The sequence below is a fragment of the Symphodus melops genome (assembly GCF_947650265.1).
Source record: "Symphodus melops genome assembly, chromosome: 1".
Classification (NCBI taxonomy): Eukaryota; Metazoa; Chordata; class Actinopteri; order Labriformes; family Labridae; genus Symphodus; species Symphodus melops.
Window position 1 is genome coordinate 30796517 of NC_136691.1, and position 22500 is coordinate 30819016.

At 50.1% G+C, this 22500-nt stretch overlaps 1 protein-coding gene across 9 annotated transcripts in view; it reads right to left on the bottom strand.

Annotated features, from left to right (window-relative positions):
- Positions 1-22500, bottom strand: part of arvcfb (ARVCF delta catenin family member b) — a 117190-nt gene that overhangs the window by 87161 nt on the left and 7529 nt on the right. The window contains exon 1 of one of the 9 annotated variants that reach the window (XM_079363702.1): positions 9230-9369. The exons of the other annotated variants lie outside the window; for them this stretch is intronic. Within the exon in view, the coding sequence (XP_079219828.1) occupies positions 9230-9250 (21 nt within the window). The 5' untranslated portion in view covers positions 9251-9369. Of the gene's footprint in view, positions 1-9229; positions 9370-22500 lie in introns of those variants that run through there. 9 annotated transcript variants of the gene reach the window in all.

A 22500-nucleotide genomic window follows, 5' to 3' on the forward strand; every position in this document is an offset into this window, starting at 1 on the left:
TCAGGCGCCTCTGACTGCCAGCGAGGACGAGGAGATGCATGAGCAGCCAAATGCTCGTCATTCAAAGCAGCGGAGCTGGAAACCAGAGCAAAAGATGTGACTGAGTGACAAAACTCCAGATAACCAGAAAACATCTGAGTGACTCAAGTGTTTCTGCTGCCAGCTTATAACATGCTCACACATCAGCCAAATGCAACACTCTGGTTTAAGCAGGACCGATGTCACTGTGAGTTGATGTTATGAAGCCAGTATGGGACTATCATAGATATATATGTAAGTGGATGTAAATACTTTAGCACTGACATTAAATGATGACATCTCCTCCTCTTCAGGTGAAATCAGTGTCCTCGCTCCTCTTCATCATGTGTGTGAAGTGTGTTGTTGTAAATCCACTCTGATCCTGTATCTGATCATGTCTATAAACCCCTCTATTTCAGAACAGGCTGTTTCTGTGTCTGTAGCTTTAAATATGTAAATGAGCTGTGTCTGACCACGCCCCCTCTCTGGAAGGGCTCGGGTGTACTCGCTGCTTTCTGGCTCCATGTCCTATTGTTTACGGTGAGAAGGCAGACTCAGAGGGCAGAACAAACACCTAGCTGTGGGAGTGTCACCCACCTGGGGGAGGGGCTAATGCCCTTTGTGATGTCATGAAGGGGAGGGGCTACTGCCCTTTGTGATGCCATGAAGGGAAAATCTCCAAACGGCCTGTTTGAGCACACATATTGTGAAAAGTGGATCAGGCAGAAGACGGAGAGGATGGACTTGTCTCATGATTGGGGGGGTTTGTAGACAGACATGTTAGAGTCAGAGGAAGATGGCGGAGTGTATTTTTGTATTTTGTGTGATCTTTAAAGAATACTGGTTCATCTTTTCCCCTCATTTTGAGTAAAAAAACAATATTCAAGCTGTAAGTCTAATTCCAAGCAAAAGAAAGATGCACTTGTACAAATGAGCTCTTTTGTGACACTTGTGAGAAAAAGTAGAGAACTAGTGTTCAACTTTTTGAAAACACAAGACAAATGGTAGCATCATGAATAAATCACCAGGGGAGCTTTAATGCAGAAATACAGGTTCCTTGGATCATTTTTCAGCTTTCCCTTTTTCCACAGGGGACAGAAATACGCCGAGTCACAGCTATGGTAACGTCAGCCTGTGGCATATTTCCTCTGGTTATACATTTTGTATTCTTTTCCTCACATACTCCTGAGAGAATGAGCAGCGGCTTCAGCTCCACGGAGCAGCTGACCCACTTCACCACCGATTGCAGCGCTGCCGCAAGCACAGCTCACAAACAGCAGCAAATATCCTCGACACATCAGAATATTCTATAGTACATGGAAGATCAGTAAGATTGACTTTGACTATAAAAGGAGCATAAAAACATGCAGCGTGTTTGGTGAAAGAAGCAGACAAACCTCTCTGTCAGAGCCGTGCTGCAGACTTCAGCTCCTCCCAGGAGAGCCAAGGTGCAGTAAAAACACAGCACCTGCTCCAGACTCAGCACACCTCTGCAGCCGTCAAACTCAGAACAGGGACAGCCACATATGGCTTTGCTGAAGTTCTACTTTGAAACCAACTCTGACAGATCAGCTGCAGGTGTGTGTGTGTGTGTGTGTGTGTGTGTGGAGACGTTCAAAGTTGTAAGGACTTCACAAAGTGTGGAGGAGCTTTCAGCCGAGAGGGAAAGTTAATGAGGTTTGTTGGTGCATGTTGGAGAGAGAAGACAGGGGACAGAAAGTGGAGTTCAGAGCAGCAGCAGCAGCAGCAGATTGTGGCTCGGGGGCTCCCGGGTTCGGAGGGCTGGGGACGTCGTGCCAGTCCTGCTGCCTGCAAGCCTCAGATTGCAGAGGGAGGATGGAGGCCTCTAATTTCAGATGGGTCTCTTTGCAAATGCCCAGTGTGATTACCACACCACAGTGTGTCAGGGGATACAATAGGTCTCCCTTTGAAGGCCTTCCCTGCCATCACCATGAGGCTGGAATCAGTCTGGCTCCTTTGGAGATTTCAGGCCATTTGTCACTGCGAGCAAACATGAATACATTTGCATATTGTTCATTTGTAAAAGAGTAGCGCTGCAAGAACTACAGCCGTAATGAATTATGTAAAGCAGAACATTTTTGTCATCAATATATCAGGATTAAAGTGTGGGTGAGAAACTCAAGCTGACACATTTGCCCTGCTTGGATGCATTACTTATAGAAGAACTCTCAACACACACAAACTCTCACTTTGACTCACACGGAGTTTGTTGACGATGCCGAAGCGTTCTTCATCACCCCTGATAGAGAGGACAGGCCCTTTGTTGTCCACAGTGATGATGTGTATCTACAGTCAAACAGTGGATGAGGTGATGATGTCATAGGCTAACTCTGTGAGAGCTCCTGCTGCGTCAGTCACTCTTACAAAGAGCCGGTACCTGCACAGTCATGTCATGTTTTCTGCACATTTAAAAGAAGCTGTTTTTTTATTGTTGTTATAAAACAGGTTTACTACACACTGAGGCTTTTCCAACCTTCAGACCTTTCAGCCAAAGGAAGTAAAGCACTCTCTCACTCTATGTTTTGTGTGAGCGGAGAAGCACCATGATAGTGACAGTATTTCCAGGAGGTAGGAAAGCGCTCGGCTCACTTCCCTTTCATCCCATTAACAGTCCAAGACGAGAACAAGGCCTTGTTCAGGTGGCAGCCTGAGAACATGAGGGATCCAGGGACGGGGCACTCTGTCAGCTCTCCTGGGACTCGTGGCTCAGCGGTAAGCGGAGGACGTTGATACGTGTTCCGGCTGGCACTTACAGACAGCAGCAGCATTAATTAGCAGCAATATTTCAGGGACATTAAGCTTGAAGGACTGTGACACGGGGAAAACAGGGGAGGTGGATTCGGGCTTGGAGCAGACTGAGAAATGAGTGCTCCCATCTGAGCACTCCAGTCAGGAATGTAGAAGCTCCTTGACCCCACAAACACTCCCCGGGCTCCCATGTGAGCAGAACCACAGAGGCTGCAGCTGGCCACTCCTCCTGAGGAACGTACTCCAACCGCCCCCCCCCAAAAAAAAACACACACCCTCAGAGGCAGTGCACAAAACAGAACGAGTGGGTTTTATTGGATTAAGCCTCTCTCAACTGTTCTAGAAAATGATGGAAAGAATTTAGAAACTGGAGGAGGTCTGTATCAACAGTCCTGTTTGCTTAACTTTGAGAAGAGTACAGGGTCCAGCTCTTTCTTCGACACATCCTGAATCTGGGGGGGGGGGGGGGGGGGGGCTTTCTTTAAACACGCCAGAGTTCAGCTGCTGACCAACCAGGGTGTTAAATTGAGACCCTGCATGGATCTCTGGGGATTGTGAAAAGCAGCTTGGTAACCAATGGCAACTCAGAGAAGCCTTCGGGAAATAAAGACGGTGAGAGCAGCCAAACGTCCAGTGAGAGACAAACACAGGCTGGAGCTATTTATAAATCACAGTCTGCCTCTCTGAGACATCCACAAGCAAAAAACATTCTGGAAGCTTCTGTATCTTTTGGACCACATCAGGCCATGAGTTTCCTGCCTCAGACACTAATGTGGCATCCTTTATCTCTGCAGCTTTTCCTGTTGGACGGGTCACCAGCCAATCACAGGGCTGACCACCAGCATAGCCTATCAAATCCTTCATGAAGTTTGCTGATGGAGTCTGAGGGAGCTGAATGGTAGTAATAGAAAAGTGAAAGGTGACCGTACTGATCAAATCCTCCTCTCTTGCTGTGCGCTCGCTGTCCGTCGTGGCTCTGAACCCTCACAGCTACTCAACACGTCCTGTTACTGAAACTAAAAGCTAGCTTGGCCCGGGACGCTGGCAGCTCTAAAGGCCTCCACCCCCGAGCCAGGCTGGTCCCCTCCAAACCTCACACACACTGAAGAGTCCAGCACCTTCCACGGAGGGCTGGCACCCGTCCCTGTGTGTGCGCAGACCTGGCTGGCACAGATGAGCGCCGCTCCACGCTCCACTTGACAGCCTGTTACACATTCCAAACAAATTAAATATGAGGGCTTGGTATTCTGGCGGAGCGCTGGCAGCCGGGCCACGCACGCTGTACAGGTTCATTAGAGCCTGGTGGAATGTGAGAGGAGGCGCATCCCTCCATTGTTCCCGGGAACAGGAAGAGCCCATATCAGGAGGAGATGGGTCACATCATGTCACAGCAGCCTGCACGCCGTTTAGCTGAACAAAGCCAGGAGAGACCAGCGCTGCCAATGCCAGGAACTCGCTCCGCTCTTCTTCCTCTGCAGGCTGCACTCTGGTTAGCATGATGTTTGTGTACAGACGACAGCAGAGGCTACGTGTAGCAGCGGTCAGCCAGGCCAGCCAGCTCACGGCGGTTTGGACTTTCCCTCTCGCTCGGACTCTTTACTCTACTGGCTGGACCCCAGCCATCAGCTGTTACAGCCGCTATTGTGTGCTCCGTGGTTCACAGCAGCATTGTGATGAAGTGCACTCCCACCGTCCAGTCAGTCCGAGCCCGTCCCCTCGTCAGCCTGACGCACACACACAGTCAGAGGCCTGGTCCACACGCGGGCCGCTCTTTGTCCACGGTGCACATTTCCACGTCAGCGTGAGACGCTCGGGTCACATGATTCAAAGTGCACGTTTGCAAAGTCGCACTGCCACATGTCAGCGTGCGGCCTCATACAGCCCCACTACAGAGCTGTCAGAGCCAATCAGGAACCCCCACAGGCAGCGGGAGACAGATGGCACAATGATGGAGGATCGATGCTCTCAGCCCAGAGGCAGGAAGTTCCAGACTAAACATGCAAGAAGATCCTGAGCCGTCTCTGGCTGCCCGAGCCGCCACAGCTCCAAGCAGAGCACGGACCTCGCAGGACAATGTGGGGGGGGGGGGGTGTCGTCTCTGCGTTTCTGGTTGAGGGAAGCTTTACGAGGACTTTGACCTTCCCCCTCAGGGCCCCTCTTAGAGGTCCCCAGCTGCAGGACAGAAGGGGCGGAGCCTATATGAAAACTATACAGCACTGTCAAAGACGCCCCAGTTCTTTTGAAAAGGCCCCAGAGACAGAAATCTCTGCAAACGGAGGTCAGGGAGGCAGCAGAGCTCCAAGTGAGGAGGGCAGGGAAAAGAAGGATGGAAGATGGAGGAGGAAGGAATGACATCCTGTACGCTCCTTTCAAAATAAAGGCATTATAATGTCAATGAATCCACTAATCCTGTTTATGTTCCTGCAGGCCATCTCATGCTCTTAAAGGATCGCTCACTTCCCCAGGCAGCATCACATCCTCACTCTCAACATCATGCTGGGACAGGAGACGGAGCAATCTACTCCAGCAGCTGCAAACATCACCACTCAGTAAGTCTACACAGCAGGCTGTGTGCTGCTCTTCATCTGAGTCCCATTAGACCTGCAGCTCCATGAGCACCACACAGCTCCCTGTCTGGGGCCCTCAGCTCCCGGCCTGGGGCCCTCAGCACCCGGCTCGCAGGTGTGCATGTATGAAATGAGCGTGTGCTCATGATGCTGCGTGAGAACGTTCACCTCTGCAGCTTCACCCTGAGTCACAGTAAGACAACCAGCTAGAGACGCACTAACACACGTGTGTGTGCACCAGGAGAGAGTGCGCCCACGCTGCAGTCTCTCAGTCCATCAACATGCTTTTCATCTCTTCTCCTTCATTAGCACAACAAACATCTTCCTAATAACCTCTCCTCACACATGGAGAGCTGTGTGCACCTCCTACATGAGAGCTCGGGGGTCGAGGAACAAGCAGAGCACAGTCCTGCTGGAAACATCAAAACCACTGGACGAGGAGATGATCATGTAAATATTGTCACGACAGTAATCACAGCCTTGATGAGGCCACAAGCATCACATTATACTCAGTGTGATGAGTTCTGCTTTCAGAGCTCAGGCTGCTCGGCTTCCTTCTTATCAGAGCCATCCAAACACAGACAGAGAGGTGTTCCTTAATCTCCCTTATAAACAAGCACAGCGTGCAGCGTGCAGCCTGCAGCCTGCAGCCTGCAGCGTGCAGCGTGCTGCCGGGGCGGATCTGATTCCACTGCATCCTGAGGAGCGTCTACACCTCCACTCAGTTTTAGGTAAGAGTCAAAGGAACACTCTTAATTAGCTGAGGGCTCATTAAAACAGGAGTGGACGCCTGCGTGCTAAATGTGAAGCATGAAGCAGGTAAGAGAGAAAACAACATCCCCTCCCCAGTTTAAGGCAGCCTAGTACTGTATGTGATGATGCATTGTGGGTAATATGGTGAAGATGATTCCACAGATTTTAACTAGCAACAACTTAATATGAATACATGTTCCATCAGGGTGAGAGGAAACGGCCCCGTGTCACGCTGGCATGAAGCGACCCTGCTCCGTTAGCTCATTACTACTTTTGAACTTCAGATCGCTTGTTTTTTTATTTACAAAGAATATGGTCCTTTTTTCAAACATTTACAGCGCTCGGAGAGGCCGCACTAAAAAGGTGCAGCGCTGGGCAGAAAGGCGTCCTGGTGCTGCTAACACTCTCTGCTGGCCGGTGGTGAGGGTCATTTGGACCTTGTCTCAGGATTAGCTTGTCTCTCGTGGCGGGTGCTGCAGGTGGGTCATGTGGGGCTTCACATGGCGTCAGCTGCTTTACTGTCCACTAAAAGAAAGAAGAGGAGGAGGTGAGGAGATACTGTGACACCTCCATGTTTGACCACGGCGTGTCGGGGGTCGTGCCATGATGGCAGCCGTGGGAACGGTATGTGAAACATGGAGAGGGTGACGGGAGAGCCATCTGCTGTCACCGGTCACCAGCACTAACCTCCATATGATCCCCCCCCCCCATATGACCCCCCCCCCCCCCCATATGATGCACTGATGCATCGTCCACAGCCTGGACCATTCATGTCACATGTTTACGGTCACTGCCCCCCCCCCCCCCCCCCCCCCCCCCTCCACACAATAGCACTCCTCATGCTCTACATGTCTTCAAATATTGATCTGCTGGGCTTCTTGTGAGGGAGCCTGAGGACAGCGATGTGAAAGAATACGGGATGAAGAGAGGACGGGAAGAAGAGTTTGAAGGTTTCTTGGTTTTTTGGGATGAAATCAAAGAGCATGGCAGAGAGAGAGGAACTCTGGGCTGAGCTGTCAGCAGTGTGCAGACGAGCCCTCCTTTAGTCTCTGGCTCCATCACTGATCAGTGACTTTGTTTTGCAGACAGGTCCTCTACATTCAGACTGCGAGAAGTTAAATCGACTTCTTTTTTTGAAGACTTTGGCAGGATGATGTCTACTGGATTATTCATAATGTTTTTCATTCTCCTCCACGACAAATCTGCTCCTGTATTTTTCATGAGCAGAAGATGCTGCAGCGTCTTCAGGAGGCGCGGTGCGGTGCAGTAACCTTCAGCTGGCTGCAGGTCAAGGCCCACCAGCACCTCTCTGATCTCCCTCCATGCTCCTTCACATCGTCCACACCGACACAAGAAGCCAGCTGCTCACGACTGAAGGAAAGCAGGCCGTCACATGATCACTCCGAATTATAGGAATCAATGATGCAGCGCTGGAAAGGCTGAACATCAGGACACAGACCAACTAACAGCTACAGAGTGTGTGTGTGTATGGGGTGTGTGTGTATGGGGTGTGTGTGTATGGGGTGTGTGTGTGGAGTGTGTGTGTATGGGGTGTGTGTATGGAGTGTGTGTATGGAGTGTGTGTGTGTATGGGGTGTGTGTGGAGTGTGGAGTGTGTGTGTATGGAGTGTGTGTGTGGAGTGTGGAGTGTGTGTGTGGAGTGTGTGTGTATGGGGTGTGTGTGTGGAGTGTGTGTGTATGGGGTGTGTGTATGGGGTGTGTGGAGTGTGTGTGTATGGGGTGTGTGTGTGTGTGGAGTGTGTGTGTGTATGGGGTGTGTGTGTGGAGTGTGTGTGTGGAGTGTGTGTGTGGAGTGTGTGTGTATGGGGTGTGTGTGTGTGGAGTGTCTTTTTAGAGACCCCTCGGTCCTAGCAGGTGCTTCCTGCCCAGGAATGTGGAGCTGAGTTGAAAAGGTCGCAGGCCCTGAAGTATGCCAGCTATCTGAGTGGTCCAGGGGTCACAGGGGTCAGGGTCTTCAGGGGCGTCCTGAACCTCTCACACACATGTTCAGGAGAAACCAACAGCAGCCTTCACACTGCTCAGCAGCCAGGCACTGAAAGAAGGAGCGAGGGAGACTGGTACAGAGGCAACTGTTCATGTATTCTTATCAGAGCTGCCTCTCTCTGCCAGACAGGGTTTGGAACCCCCACCCCTCGCTGCTCTAAAGTCAGCCTGACCTTATTCACTCTGATTTTCTTCCTTCACTTCTCTCTCTTCCTTTGAGCTCGTCTGTCTGTCTTTCATTTCTGTGCATCCGAGTGCTGCCAAGCTCGGCGGGGAAGAGAGCGCTGTGCTGGTGTCGGCTGCCTGTGTGGATGCGCTTCAAACACACGGAACACTTCCAATAATGTATGCACATCATGCACACACAGACACGGCTGCACACTCACCACAGCTCACAAAAGCACATTCCTGTGGTATCTGTGCAAGTGGAAGACAAAAGGGCTTTAATGCCAATGCTCTCTCACTACTGGCACCACGGACCAACGGCTATAAATCCAGGCCACACGGCTGATTCAGAGCCTGGCAGGCGACAATCAGGGACTAACTTTCAATACTTCTCTGCTGGTCTCATGATCACAGCAGTCATTCTCCAGGTGCGACTCTCAGCCCATCAATGTGTCAGTGAACTCATCAGTCACAGCACAGCTTTACTGCGAGGCATCCCGCGCGCGCGCACACACACACACACACACACACACACACACACACACACACACACACACACACACACACACACAGAGAGCCACCACTAAACATATCCCAACTATTCCCAGCACGAAATGGTCACTTAGTAGTATGAGTGCATACTTCCTACTGTATCTGATGTCATGCAGCAGCCTGAACACATGCAATATACAGTACCACACACACACACACACACACACACACACACACACAACTACACGTCTCCACACACACATGCAGGCACTATCCTCCCCCTGAAGGACATCGGTGCGCCTGAGAAGGTGGTTGCAGATTCGGTCTGAATGAAAGACGATGATGTTGGAGCGAATGACAGCTGAGCAACAAAATCCAAACAATGAGGAGTGAGTGAAGAGCCGAGTGGAGTCAGAGAGGCTGACGTGATGAGAGGAGAGGGAGCACACACACACACTAACCTGTTTCACTTCAGCAGGCATGCTCCACAGTCACAATAACACAGTATTAAAGGCTCCGGGGGAAAAGTGTGATACGTATTTCCTCCTCTCGGAAAAGTTCTCCTTTCCCTCCTCTCCTCCTCTCGTCTCCGCGCGCTCTCCTGCTCTGTTTACGTTGAGTCTTCCCTCTGTGCGCGCAGCCAGCAGCTCAGGCGCAGGCAGCCATCCTCTGCTCAGCCCCGTCAAGCTGCACACACTCAGCTACACGCATACGGGAAGAGTGCCCTTCAAAATAAAAGCGCGGAAGAAAAGCACTGGCGTTCGTGTGACTTCAGAACAGAAAGTATTTCTGTCAAAAAGGGAAAATATCTACTGAGCAAGTACAACATAGAGTCCTGCTCCAAACACAACAACAGGGGAGACTCCTGACCAAGCAGCAACCTCCTCTGCTATAAAAGATAAATGCTGATGCAGTGCATTCTAAATCCTGAAGTTCACACAGTGTCCACTAGAGGCATAACTCATCCTTTTAGATTTCATGAAGGATAAGAGTTTTTTACATAGCAGACCTGAAGTGTTTGTTCTATCTGGATCCAAGCTAAGCTAGCAAAGCTTTTTGTAGTGCTGAATACTTCTGACAGTTTTTACTGTTTGTTGATGTAAACCTGTCACTGTTTTCAGTCACAGCTCATCTATGGTTGTTAATGCAGTCCAGTTCATATCAGCACTCGACTGATTCTTTTTAAACTACATGGTCTTTTTACCTTGTTGTTGTCTGAACGTCTTTTATTAAGTACACGCTGCTCCAAACCAGAATAAAAGAGTTATAAATAAAGTTGTTTTGATTTGAATCTGAACGTCTTCTTCTGATAATCAAGAGCTTAATGAGGATTCATGATCAAACGCAGGAGCAGATCGGACACCTGAAGGCCTGCCTTGTTTTGTTAAATCCAATTGCAATAGAACTTGTTGGGACTATTATGCTTTTATTTTGAAGGTCAAATATCCAAACGTCATGTGTAACTGTAGCTTTCTCAGGATGGTGTGTAGCAGCACAGAACAGAGGATTTTCTTGCTCCTGTGCAGAGATGCTGTGTGTGTGTGTGTCTGTGTGTGTGTGTATGTGTGTGTGTGTGTGTGTGTGTGTGTGTGTGTGTGTGTGTGTGTGTGCTGTTTGCATGGTCTGTGTGGTTGAGATTGCGGGCCCCTCTCTCTGACTGACCTGGGATCCAAGAAAAGAAATAGAGCTGAGCTGAACCGTGAGCACAAGCATGCACACTCACACACACACATACTCACACCTACTCACACACTCACACACTCTCACACACACACACACACACACACACACACACACACACACACACACTCACACACACACACTCAACAGGAAAAGTTAGCCAGAGTGAGGACAAAGGAGGGTTTCCCAGACAGCAGCGGTGGGAGCTGGAAGTGAAGCAGCTCTCTCTCTCTCTTTCTCGCTCTCTCTCTCTCTCTCTCTCTCGCTCTCTCGCTCTCTCTTTGGGTCTATGTCTGGCATCTTTTCGGGGTGGGACCATTCCCCTCTATGCACTCCAGCTGCGTCTGTCTGTCAACCCGTCGACCCCTCCCCCTCCTCGGTATAGACGGAGAGAGAAGAGCAAAGAGAGGATGAGGAGGGGGTGTGAAGGGCTCACACACAAAACAAAAGTTCCTCTTTTTAGGCAAAGGCACAACATTTTTACACCCTCTCTCTCTCTCTCTCTCACACACACACACACACACACACACACACACACACACAGCTCCCTTTCTCTGCTTCTTTGTGCTGTTCCTCTCACTGCACTTGATGTAAAGGAGGGGTGGGACGTACGTGAAAGAATTCACATTCAAATATCAGGACTGTGACCAAGACTGAGGAGGAATGTTAATCTAATAATGTCCATGGAGGCTTCACTGAGGACAACTTACAGGAGAGAGAGAGAGAGACAAACAGAGAGAGAGAGAGAGACAAACAGAGAGAGAGACAGAGAGAGAGAGAGAGAGAGAGAGAGACAGAGACAGAGAGAGAGAGAGAGACAGAGACAGAGAGAGAGAGAGAGACAGAGAGAGAGAGAGAGGGAGAGACAGAGAGAGAGACAAACAGAGAGAGAGACAAACAGAGAGAGAGACAGAGAGAGACAGAGACAGAGAGAGAGAGAGACAGAGAGAGAGAGAGAGAGGGAGAGACAGAGAGACAGAGAGACAGAGAGAGAGAGAGAGAGAGAGACAAACAGAGAGAGAGACAGAGAGAGACAGAGAGAGAGAGAGAGAGAGGGAGAGAGAGAGAGACAGAGAGAGAGAGAGAGAATAGAACGAGGGGGGGAATGACTGGACTAAAAAGAGAAAACAGAGGCAGGAGAAGGGAAATGGTCGGCCTGGTTGTTCACCCTCGGGATGGTTCCTGCTCTGTTGGCCCTCCATGCAGCATCACATGGACGTCTGTTTACTCGCAGACATTACCTCCTGAAAGTATCGGAGGCTCCTGTAACCTTGAAATGCTGTTCGTTTCTCTCTCTTATGTGATTTGCAAGATCACTTTCCATTTAAGTGTGGAGCGAGTTTCATAAGCGTGTTTAAAAAACCATTAAGTGCTGGGCACGCTCAGAGAGGCATTACTCTTTATTTTCTCTCTAAATCTGCTCGGCCTCTTTTATTGTTTCATGTTGCTTCGATTTTATCAAGTCACATTTTCCAAGTGTCCATGCCATCTGGACTGACAGAGTTCACAACCGCCACACCAGCACCGTGGCCTAGTGGTAGAGTCGGTCATCTCTCAGCTGGAAGGATGGGGGTTCGATACCCTGCCCCGACACCCACATGTACGATATGTCCTTGGGCCAGACACTTAACGCTGCTTGGTCAGTGGCGTGCCCATCCTCAGGTCTGCTAACCACGAGGAGCGACACGGTGATGGCTGGATGTGACATCACTGGAGACGTGAATAGTTTAGAAGAAGAATGTGCTGCGGTCTTTGATGCACTGCCACAGGGGGGCGCTGCAGCTTCTGAAAACTGTGAGTGTGAGATTTGTGTTGCATTTAAGTAGACAGTGAATATGTGTTTGACTTCTGTGAACTGGAAGAAGAAACCACCGCTCACTTACTTTATCTATGTACTCCCAGTTCATGTGTTTTGGATGTCGACATCTTTATTTTCAAAGATTTGTGTTTTGATGTCAGTTGATTTTGAGTTTGGTCAAAATCCATATTCACAATAACAAATGGGCCAAAACTAAACAAACATTTCCCTCTTTGGAAAAGAAGTGCTCCGTGATGCTGCCACCATCAGACAGCCATCAGGAGTAACAAGCTGCTTAGCATGTGCTAGCATGGGAGTGTTAATTCAGTTTTAATTTGAGTTTTATTTATCTTATGCTGATGAGAGGTGTCGTTTTAGTGTGGCCGTGCCGAGCTCTTTCCTCTTTTCAGAAAGGCTCTGTTGACTTCCTGTTTGCTCTTTTCAGTATGTCTGATATTCTCTGTATTTTATATCTTCCTACACATCGTATCGTCTGTGCTTCGTGTCTGCTGGGTTAAAAAAAACATCTCAAATATTAAACATGCAGTAAAAAGTGACGGAGCAGTGTCAGCTACACAGCGGCAACAAACGGTTGTCATGGAGACAGGACAGACCTGCAGCTCACTCTCCTGAGTGCAGATAAACAGGAAGTGAGTTTGGTCCGTGGTCACTAAACTTTGGTGACGTTTAGCTCGCTGTTTTCACGGGGGGCTACTCTGATTAGTGAAAGTTGCGGAAAATTATTTTTATTCTTCAAATTTGCACAAAGGTTGCGGTGATTGGACAAATTTGCAAGATCGCCCAGAAATTGGGATTGGTTGAGTTTGCGTGAATTGTTGCGATCGTGACTTCCTGGAGAGGACTGATAAGTATGTATTGATTTATGTCTGTATGGAAGATCGCACAATAAAAAAACTGTTTAAAATAAATCAAGTCTGCAGCTCGATGCGATCGGACTCTTCTCATTGGACAGACGTCCTCGAGTGTCGCCATGTTTGTTTATATAACAGCATGAGTCCAGAAGCTGGTTTCTTCATGTGGTGCGCCCTCTAGAGGAACCCTGCAGGACCACGCCCTGGATGTGAGGTTAAAAAGAGCCTGAAGAGTGAAGCACTGTGGTGTTTCAGGCCGTGTTTCCCCTCATGGCATTCTCAGAACACACTGAACTGGTTTTACTGGACACACTGGTCCCGCGTCATTATGTCGTCATGTCGGGTGCAGAATGTCGAGCTCAACACTCGATGAGTTAAACAATGAGAACTACAAGAAGTTAGGTGGTCAACAAAAAACCTTCCATTACCTGACACCCCCCCCACACACACACACACACACACACATACACCTTCTCTTACAATATTTCTTCTCTGTTTGGTTTTCTTTGATATTCTCTGTGAAGCGTCTTTGAGCTTCAGAAACAGCTCGATAAATAATCATTAGACATGGTCGTCCTTCACAGCACGACGACAGCGAGGTGTTCCTTTTGTCACAAACAGATAAAAGTGAGACTGTGCAGAATGATTCTACAACACTGAACATAGATACAGACTATATTCCCTGGAGTGCAGCCAGCCCACGCGTGGGCCTCGTACAATAAACGTACAAGGTGTATGAATAATCCAGGAGGTGTAATCAAAGCTCCTGGAGTCGGCTTCCCTCCTGCAGGATGTGTGGTGTGAGACAGATGGTGGAAAGGTTAATGTTCAGCATCGAGGCGTGCTTTGACAGCCACACACCTGCGATGAAACTACATCTGTTCAAATGAGGCGTCACGCTTTGATTCTGCAGGACAAACAGAGAGAAGAAGAACGAAACAGAAGAGAGGAGGGACTCTGCTTTTATAACAGATATGGAGTTTCATTACAGAATTAATGTTATTATAACCTTCAGTTTTAAAAATCAATAGATGGCTCATAAAAACTAAAATATAGACATAAAGGTGATTAATCCTCCGTACATGAGTGACTGTCTGCAGAGACTCTGACGGGTGTTGGGTGACTCGGGGTGCTTCCTCCACAGAGGATACGACGAGGTGGAATGAACTCTGAGCGGATGAAGCTTGGTCTTAACGCTGGTGAAGGTCGCCTTGGCTTTTACAGAGAAGATGGAGTTGGAGACTAACTCCAGCGATTAGCGTGTGGTGCAAGCTGTAAACGCACACACTACGTCCTGCAGTGTTTACAAGCTGCCTTTTTACTGACTCCACCTTTAATGTCATCTAATTCTGAGTCCACTTCAAAGCTGCTTCTCTTCGTCAATAACACGTCTTTAGCATCAAACTGGAACAAAGTGAAATCCAGCTCTACACAGAAGAGGCCCACGCTGTGTCTTTAAGGGACTGCACGTCTGTTTATTGTAACAGGCTGCATAAAGAGCACTGGACTCGTGTTTTATGTCTCCTTGAGAAATGGCTGCTCAGGGATGCTGAGGATTACAGTCCAATCAGTCGGAGGCTTTTGTCTTGGAAAAAGACAATTTTCTCTTCTTTTAAGGGAATAAAACTCTGTTTAAGTGACTTCAGATCAGAAGGTCCAGTTTTCAGTGTTTTACTGTGGGCTTGTGATTCTGTGACTGTGCAGCAAGATGTTCTGGTTCTGCAGATTGGGTCTGCTTTCTCAGAATCAGTCAAAAACAAAAGATGTCCTCGCATGGCCTGATGCCAACAAAAGACACTTCTTATATCCTGTCGGAGAGTTCATGTTCACAGATGGGCCTGAAAACTGTCTCAAACACATCATGTGCTTCCATGTCTGCTCACGAGCTAGCTGGCAGCTCTCCCAGTCTGGCACATCTGAAGAGTAAAAATCAGCTCCATTTGTTTCGTGTAATCTAAAGAATGTTTAGTGCCAGTAAGCTGTTTGATGGGATGGTTTTATTTTTAGGCCTTTACTTCAGGACAGAGGAAGTGGTGTTTTCACAAACACGCAACAATCCTCATCTGCTCCTTACGCTGGTGGACGCTGGTAAACGCTGCGAACGCTGGTGAATGTTGGTCAACATTGGTCAACATTGGTGAACGCTGTGAATGTTGGTGAACGCTGTGAATGTTGGTGAACGCTGTGAATGTTGGTGAACGCTGTGAATGTTGGTGAACGCTGTGAACGCTGGTGAACGCTGGTGAACGCTGTGAATGTTGGTGAACGCTGTGAATGTTGGTGAACGCTGGTGAACGCTGTGAATGTTGGTGAACGCTGTGAATGTTGGTGAACGCTGTGAATGTTGGTGAACGCTGGTGAACGCTGGTGAACGCTGGTGAACGCTGTGAACGCTGTGAATGTTGGTGAACGCTGGTGAACGCTGGTGAACGCTGTGAATGTTGGTGAACGCTGTGAATGTTGGTGAACGCTGTGAATGTTGGTGAACGCTGGTGAACGCTGGTGAACGCTGGTGAACGCTGTGAACGCTGTGAATGTTGGTGAGCGCTGTGAACGCTGGTGAACGCTGGTGAACGCTGGTGAACGCTGTGAACGCTGGTGAACGCTGTGAACGCTGTGAATGCTGTGAATGTTGGTGAACGCTGTGAATGTTGGTGAACGCTGGTGAACACTGTGAACGCTGTGAACGCTGTGAACGCTGTGAATGTTGGTGAACACTGTGAACGCTGTGAACGCTGTGAACGCTGTGAATGTTGGTGAACGCTGTGAATGTTGGTGAACGCTGGTGAACGCTGGTGAACGCTGTGAACGCTGGTGAACGCTGGTGAACGCTGGTGAACACTGTGAACGCTGTGAACGCTGTGAATGTTGGTGAACGCTGTGAATGTTGGTGAACGCTGGTGAACGCTGGTGAACGCTGTGAACGCTGGTGAACGCTGGTGAACGCTGTGAACGCTGTGAACGCTGTGAACGCTGGTGAACGCTGGTGAACGCTGTGAACGCTGTGAACGCTGTGAACGCTGTGAACGCTGGTGAACGCTGTGAACGCTGGTGAACGCTGTGAATGTTGGTGAACGGTGTGAACGCTGGTGAACGCTGTGAACGCTGTGAATGTTGGTGAACGGTGTGAACGCTGGTGAACGCTGTGAACGCTGTGAACGCTGTGAACGCTGGTGAACGCTGTGAATGTTGGTGAACGGTGTGAACGCTGGTGAACGCTGTGAACGCTGTGAATGTTGGTGAACGCTGGTGAACGCTGTGAACGCTGTGAATGTTGGTGAACGGTGTGAACGCTGGTGAACGCTGTGAACGCTGGTGAACGCTGTGAATGTTGGTGAACGGTGTGAACGCTGGTGAACGCTGTGAACGCTGTGAATGTTGGTGAACGGTGTGAACGCTGGTGAACGCTGTGAACGCTGGTGAACGCTGGTGAACGCTGTGAACGCTGTGAATGCTGTGAATGTTGGTGAACGCTGTGAACGCTGGTGAATGTTGGTGAACGCTGGTGAACGCTGGTGAACGCTGTGAACGCTGTGAATGTTGGTGAACGCTATGAACGCTGTGAACGCTGTGAATGTTGGTGAACGCTGTGAACGCTGTGAATGCTGTGAATGTTGGTGAACGCTGTGAATGTTGGTGAACGCTGTGAATGTTGGTGAACGCTGGTGAACGCTATGAACACTGTGAACGCTGTGAACGCTATGAACACTGTGAACGCTGTGAACGCTGGTGAACGCTGTGAACGCTGTGAATGCTGTGAATGTTGGTGAACGCTGTGAATGTTGGTGAACGCTGGTGAACGCTATGAACGCTGTGAACGCTGGTGAACGCTGTGAATGCTGGTGAACGCTGTGAATGTTGGTGAACGCTGTGAACGGTGTGAATGTTGGCAAACGCTGTGAACGCTGGTGAGCGCTGGTGAACGCTGTGAATGTTGGTGAACGCTGTGAATGTTGGTGAACGGTGTGAACGCTGGTGAACACTGTGAACGCTGGTGAACGCTGGTGAACGCTGGTGAACGCTGTGAACGCTGGTGAACGCTGTGAACGCTGTGAATGTTGGTGAACGCTGGGAATGTTGGTGAGCGCTGGTGAACGCTGTGAATGCTGGTGAACGTCGGTGAATGTTGGTGAACGCTGTGAGTGTTGGTGAACGCTGTGAATGTTGGTGAACGTCGGTGAATGTTGGTGAGCGCTGTGAATGTTGGTGAACGCTGTGAGTGTTGGTGAACGCTGTGAGTGTTGGTGAACGCTGTGAATGCTGGTGAACGCTGTGAATGTTGGTGAACGCTGTGAACGGTGTGAATGTTGGTAAACGCTGTGAACGCTGGTGAGCGCTGGTGAACGCTGTGAATGTTGGTGAACGCTGTGAATGTTGGTGAACGCTGTGAACGCTGGTGAACGCTGTGAACGCTGGTGAACGCTGGTGAACGCTGGTGAACGCTGTGAACGCTGGCGAACGCTGTGAACGCTGTGAATGTTGGTGAACGCTGGGAATGTTGGTGAACGCTGTGAATGTTGGTGAACGGTGTGAATGTTGGTGAACGCTATGAACGCTGTGAACGCTGTGAATGTTGGTGAACGCTGTGAATGTTGGTGAACGGTGTGAACGCTGGTGAACGCTGGTGAACGCTGGTGAACGCTGTGAACGCTGGTGAACGCTGTGAACGCTGTGAATGTTGGTGAACGCTGGGAATGTTGGTGAACGCTGTGAATGTTGGTGAACGCTGTGAACGCTGTGAACGCTGTGAATGTTGGTGAACGCTATGAACGCTGTGAACGCTGTGAATGTTGGTGAACGCTGTGAATGTTGGTGAACGGTGTGAACGCTGGTGAACGCTGTGAACGCTGTGAATGTTGGTGAACGGTGTGAATGTTGGTGAACGCTGTGAATGTTGGTGAACGGTGTGAATGTTGGTGAACGGTGTGAATGTTGGTGAACGGTGTGAACGCTGGTGAACGCTGTGAACGCTGTGAACGCTGGTGAACGCTGTGAACGCTGGTGAACGCTGTGAATGTTGGTGAACGCTGTGAATGTTGGTGAACGGTGTGAACGCTGGTGAACGCTGGTGAACGCTGGTGAACGCTGTGAACGCTGTGAATGCTGTGAATGTTGGTGAACGCTGGTGAACGCTGGTGAACGCTGGTGAACGCTGTGAACGCTGTGAATGCTGTGAATGTTGGTGAACGCTGGTGAACGCTGTGAACGCTGGTGAACGCTGTGAATGTTGGTGAACGCTGGTGAACGCTGGTGAACGCTGGTGAACGCTGTGAACGCTGTGAACGCTGTGAACGCTGGTGAACGCTGGTGAACGCTGTGAACGCTGTGAATGCTGTGAATGTTGGTGAACGCTGGTGAACGCTGTGAACGCTGGTGAACGCTGTGAATGTTGGTGAACGCTGGTGAACGCTGGTGAACGCTGGTGAACGCTGTGAACGCTGTGAATGTTGGTGAACGCTGTGAATGTTGGTGAACGCTGGTGAACGCTATGAACGCTGTGAACGCTGTGAATGTTGGTGAACGCTGGTGAACGCTGGTGAACGCTGGTGAACGCTGTGAACGCTGTGAACGCTGTGAACGCTGGTGAACGCTGGTGAACGCTGTGAACGCTGTGAATGCTGTGAATGTTGGTGAACGCTGTGAATGTTGGTGAACGCTGGTGAACGCTGGTGAACGCTGGTGAACGCTGTGAACGCTGTGAATGTTGGTGAGCGCTGTGAACGCTGGTGAACGCTGGTGAACGCTGGTGAACGCTGTGAACGCTGGTGAACGCTGTGAACGCTGTGAATGCTGTGAATGTTGGTGAACGCTGTGAATGTTGGTGAACGCTGGTGAACACTGTGAACGCTGTGAACGCTGTGAACGCTGTGAATGTTGGTGAACACTGTGAACGCTGTGAACGCTGTGAACGCTGTGAATGTTGGTGAACGCTGTGAATGTTGGTGAACGCTGGTGAACGCTGGTGAACGCTGTGAACGCTGGTGAACGCTGGTGAACGCTGGTGAACACTGTGAACGCTGTGAACGCTGTGAATGTTGGTGAACGCTGTGAATGTTGGTGAACGCTGGTGAACGCTGGTGAACGCTGTGAACGCTGGTGAACGCTGGTGAACGCTGTGAACGCTGTGAACGCTGTGAACGCTGGTGAACGCTGGTGAACGCTGTGAACGCTGTGAACGCTGTGAACGCTGTGAACGCTGGTGAACGCTGTGAACGCTGGTGAACGCTGTGAATGTTGGTGAACGGTGTGAACGCTGGTGAACGCTGTGAACGCTGTGAATGTTGGTGAACGGTGTGAACGCTGGTGAACGCTGTGAACGCTGTGAACGCTGTGAACGCTGGTGAACGCTGTGAATGTTGGTGAACGGTGTGAACGCTGGTGAACGCTGTGAACGCTGTGAATGTTGGTGAACGCTGGTGAACGCTGTGAACGCTGTGAATGTTGGTGAACGGTGTGAACGCTGGTGAACGCTGTGAACGCTGGTGAACGCTGTGAATGTTGGTGAACGGTGTGAACGCTGGTGAACGCTGTGAACGCTGTGAATGTTGGTGAACGGTGTGAACGCTGGTGAACGCTGTGAACGCTGGTGAACGCTGGTGAACGCTGTGAACGCTGTGAATGCTGTGAATGTTGGTGAACGCTGTGAACGCTGGTGAATGTTGGTGAACGCTGGTGAACGCTGGTGAACGCTGTGAACGCTGTGAATGTTGGTGAACGCTATGAACGCTGTGAACGCTGTGAATGTTGGTGAACGCTGTGAACGCTGTGAATGCTGTGAATGTTGGTGAACGCTGTGAATGTTGGTGAACGCTGTGAATGTTGGTGAACGCTGGTGAACGCTATGAACACTGTGAACGCTGTGAACGCTATGAACACTGTGAACGCTGTGAACGCTGGTGAACGCTGTGAACGCTGTGAATGCTGTGAATGTTGGTGAACGCTGTGAATGTTGGTGAACGCTGGTGAACGCTATGAACGCTGTGAACGCTGGTGAACGCTGTGAATGCTGGTGAACGCTGTGAATGTTGGTGAACGCTGTGAACGGTGTGAATGTTGGCAAACGCTGTGAACGCTGGTGAGCGCTGGTGAACGCTGTGAATGTTGGTGAACGCTGTGAATGTTGGTGAACGGTGTGAACGCTGGTGAACACTGTGAACGCTGGTGAACGCTGGTGAACGCTGGTGAACGCTGTGAACGCTGGTGAACGCTGTGAACGCTGTGAATGTTGGTGAACGCTGGGAATGTTGGTGAGCGCTGGTGAACGCTGTGAATGCTGGTGAACGTCGGTGAATGTTGGTGAACGCTGTGAGTGTTGGTGAACGCTGTGAATGTTGGTGAACGTCGGTGAATGTTGGTGAGCGCTGTGAATGTTGGTGAACGCTGTGAGTGTTGGTGAACGCTGTGAGTGTTGGTGAACGCTGTGAATGCTGGTGAACGCTGTGAATGTTGGTGAACGCTGTGAACGGTGTGAATGTTGGTAAACGCTGTGAACGCTGGTGAGCGCTGGTGAACGCTGTGAATGTTGGTGAACGCTGTGAATGTTGGTGAACGCTGTGAACGCTGGTGAACGCTGTGAACGCTGGTGAACGCTGGTGAACGCTGGTGAACGCTGTGAACGCTGGCGAACGCTGTGAACGCTGTGAATGTTGGTGAACGCTGGGAATGTTGGTGAACGCTGTGAATGTTGGTGAACGGTGTGAATGTTGGTGAACGCTATGAACGCTGTGAACGCTGTGAATGTTGGTGAACGCTGTGAATGTTGGTGAACGGTGTGAACGCTGGTGAACGCTGGTGAACGCTGGTGAACGCTGTGAACGCTGGTGAACGCTGTGAACGCTGTGAATGTTGGTGAACGCTGGGAATGTTGGTGAACGCTGTGAATGTTGGTGAACGCTGTGAACGCTGTGAACGCTGTGAATGTTGGTGAACGCTATGAACGCTGTGAACGCTGTGAATGTTGGTGAACGCTGTGAATGTTGGTGAACGGTGTGAACGCTGGTGAACGCTGTGAACGCTGTGAATGTTGGTGAACGGTGTGAATGTTGGTGAACGCTGTGAATGTTGGTGAACGGTGTGAATGTTGGTGAACGGTGTGAATGTTGGTGAACGGTGTGAACGCTGGTGAACGCTGTGAACGCTGTGAACGCTGGTGAACGCTGTGAACGCTGGTGAACGCTGTGAATGTTGGTGAACGCTGTGAATGTTGGTGAACGGTGTGAACGCTGGTGAACGCTGGTGAACGCTGGTGAACGCTGTGAACGCTGTGAATGCTGTGAATGTTGGTGAACGCTGGTGAACGCTGGTGAACGCTGGTGAACGCTGTGAACGCTGTGAATGCTGTGAATGTTGGTGAACGCTGGTGAACGCTGTGAACGCTGGTGAACGCTGTGAATGTTGGTGAACGCTGGTGAACGCTGGTGAACGCTGGTGAACGCTGTGAACGCTGTGAACGCTGTGAACGCTGGTGAACGCTGGTGAACGCTGTGAACGCTGTGAATGCTGTGAATGTTGGTGAACGCTGGTGAACGCTGTGAACGCTGGTGAACGCTGTGAATGTTGGTGAACGCTGGTGAACGCTGGTGAACGCTGGTGAACGCTGTGAACGCTGTGAATGTTGGTGAACGCTGTGAATGTTGGTGAACGCTGGTGAACGCTATGAACGCTGTGAACGCTGTGAATGTTGGTGAACGCTGTGAACGCTGTGAACGCTGGTGAACGCTGTGAACGCTGGTGAACGCTGTGAACGCTGTGAACGCTGTGAATGTTGGTGAATGCTGTGAATGTTGGTGAACGCTGGTGAACGCTATGAACGCTGTGAACGCTGTGAACGCTGTGAATGTTGGTGAACGCTGTGAACGCTGTGAATGCTGTGAATGTTGGTGAACGCTGGTGAACGCTGGTGAACGCTGGTGAACGCTGTGAACGCTGTGAACGCTGTGAACGCTGGTGAACGCTGGTGAACGCTGTGAACGCTGTGAATGCTGTGAATGTTGGTGAACGCTGGTGAACGCTGTGAACGCTGGTGAACGCTGTGAATGTTGGTGAACGCTGGTGAACGCTGGTGAACGCTGGTGAACGCTGTGAACGCTGTGAATGTTGGTGAACGCTGTGAATGTTGGTGAACGCTGGTGAACGCTATGAACGCTGTGAACGCTGTGAATGTTGGTGAACGCTGTGAACGCTGTGAACGCTGGTGAACGCTGTGAACGCTGGTGAACGCTGTGAACGCTGTGAACGCTGTGAATGTTGGTGAATGCTGTGAATGTTGGTGAACGCTGGTGAACGCTATGAACGCTGTGAACGCTGTGAACGCTGTGAATGTTGGTGAACGCTGTGAACGCTGTGAATGCTGTGAATGTTGGTGAACGCTGTGAATGTTGGT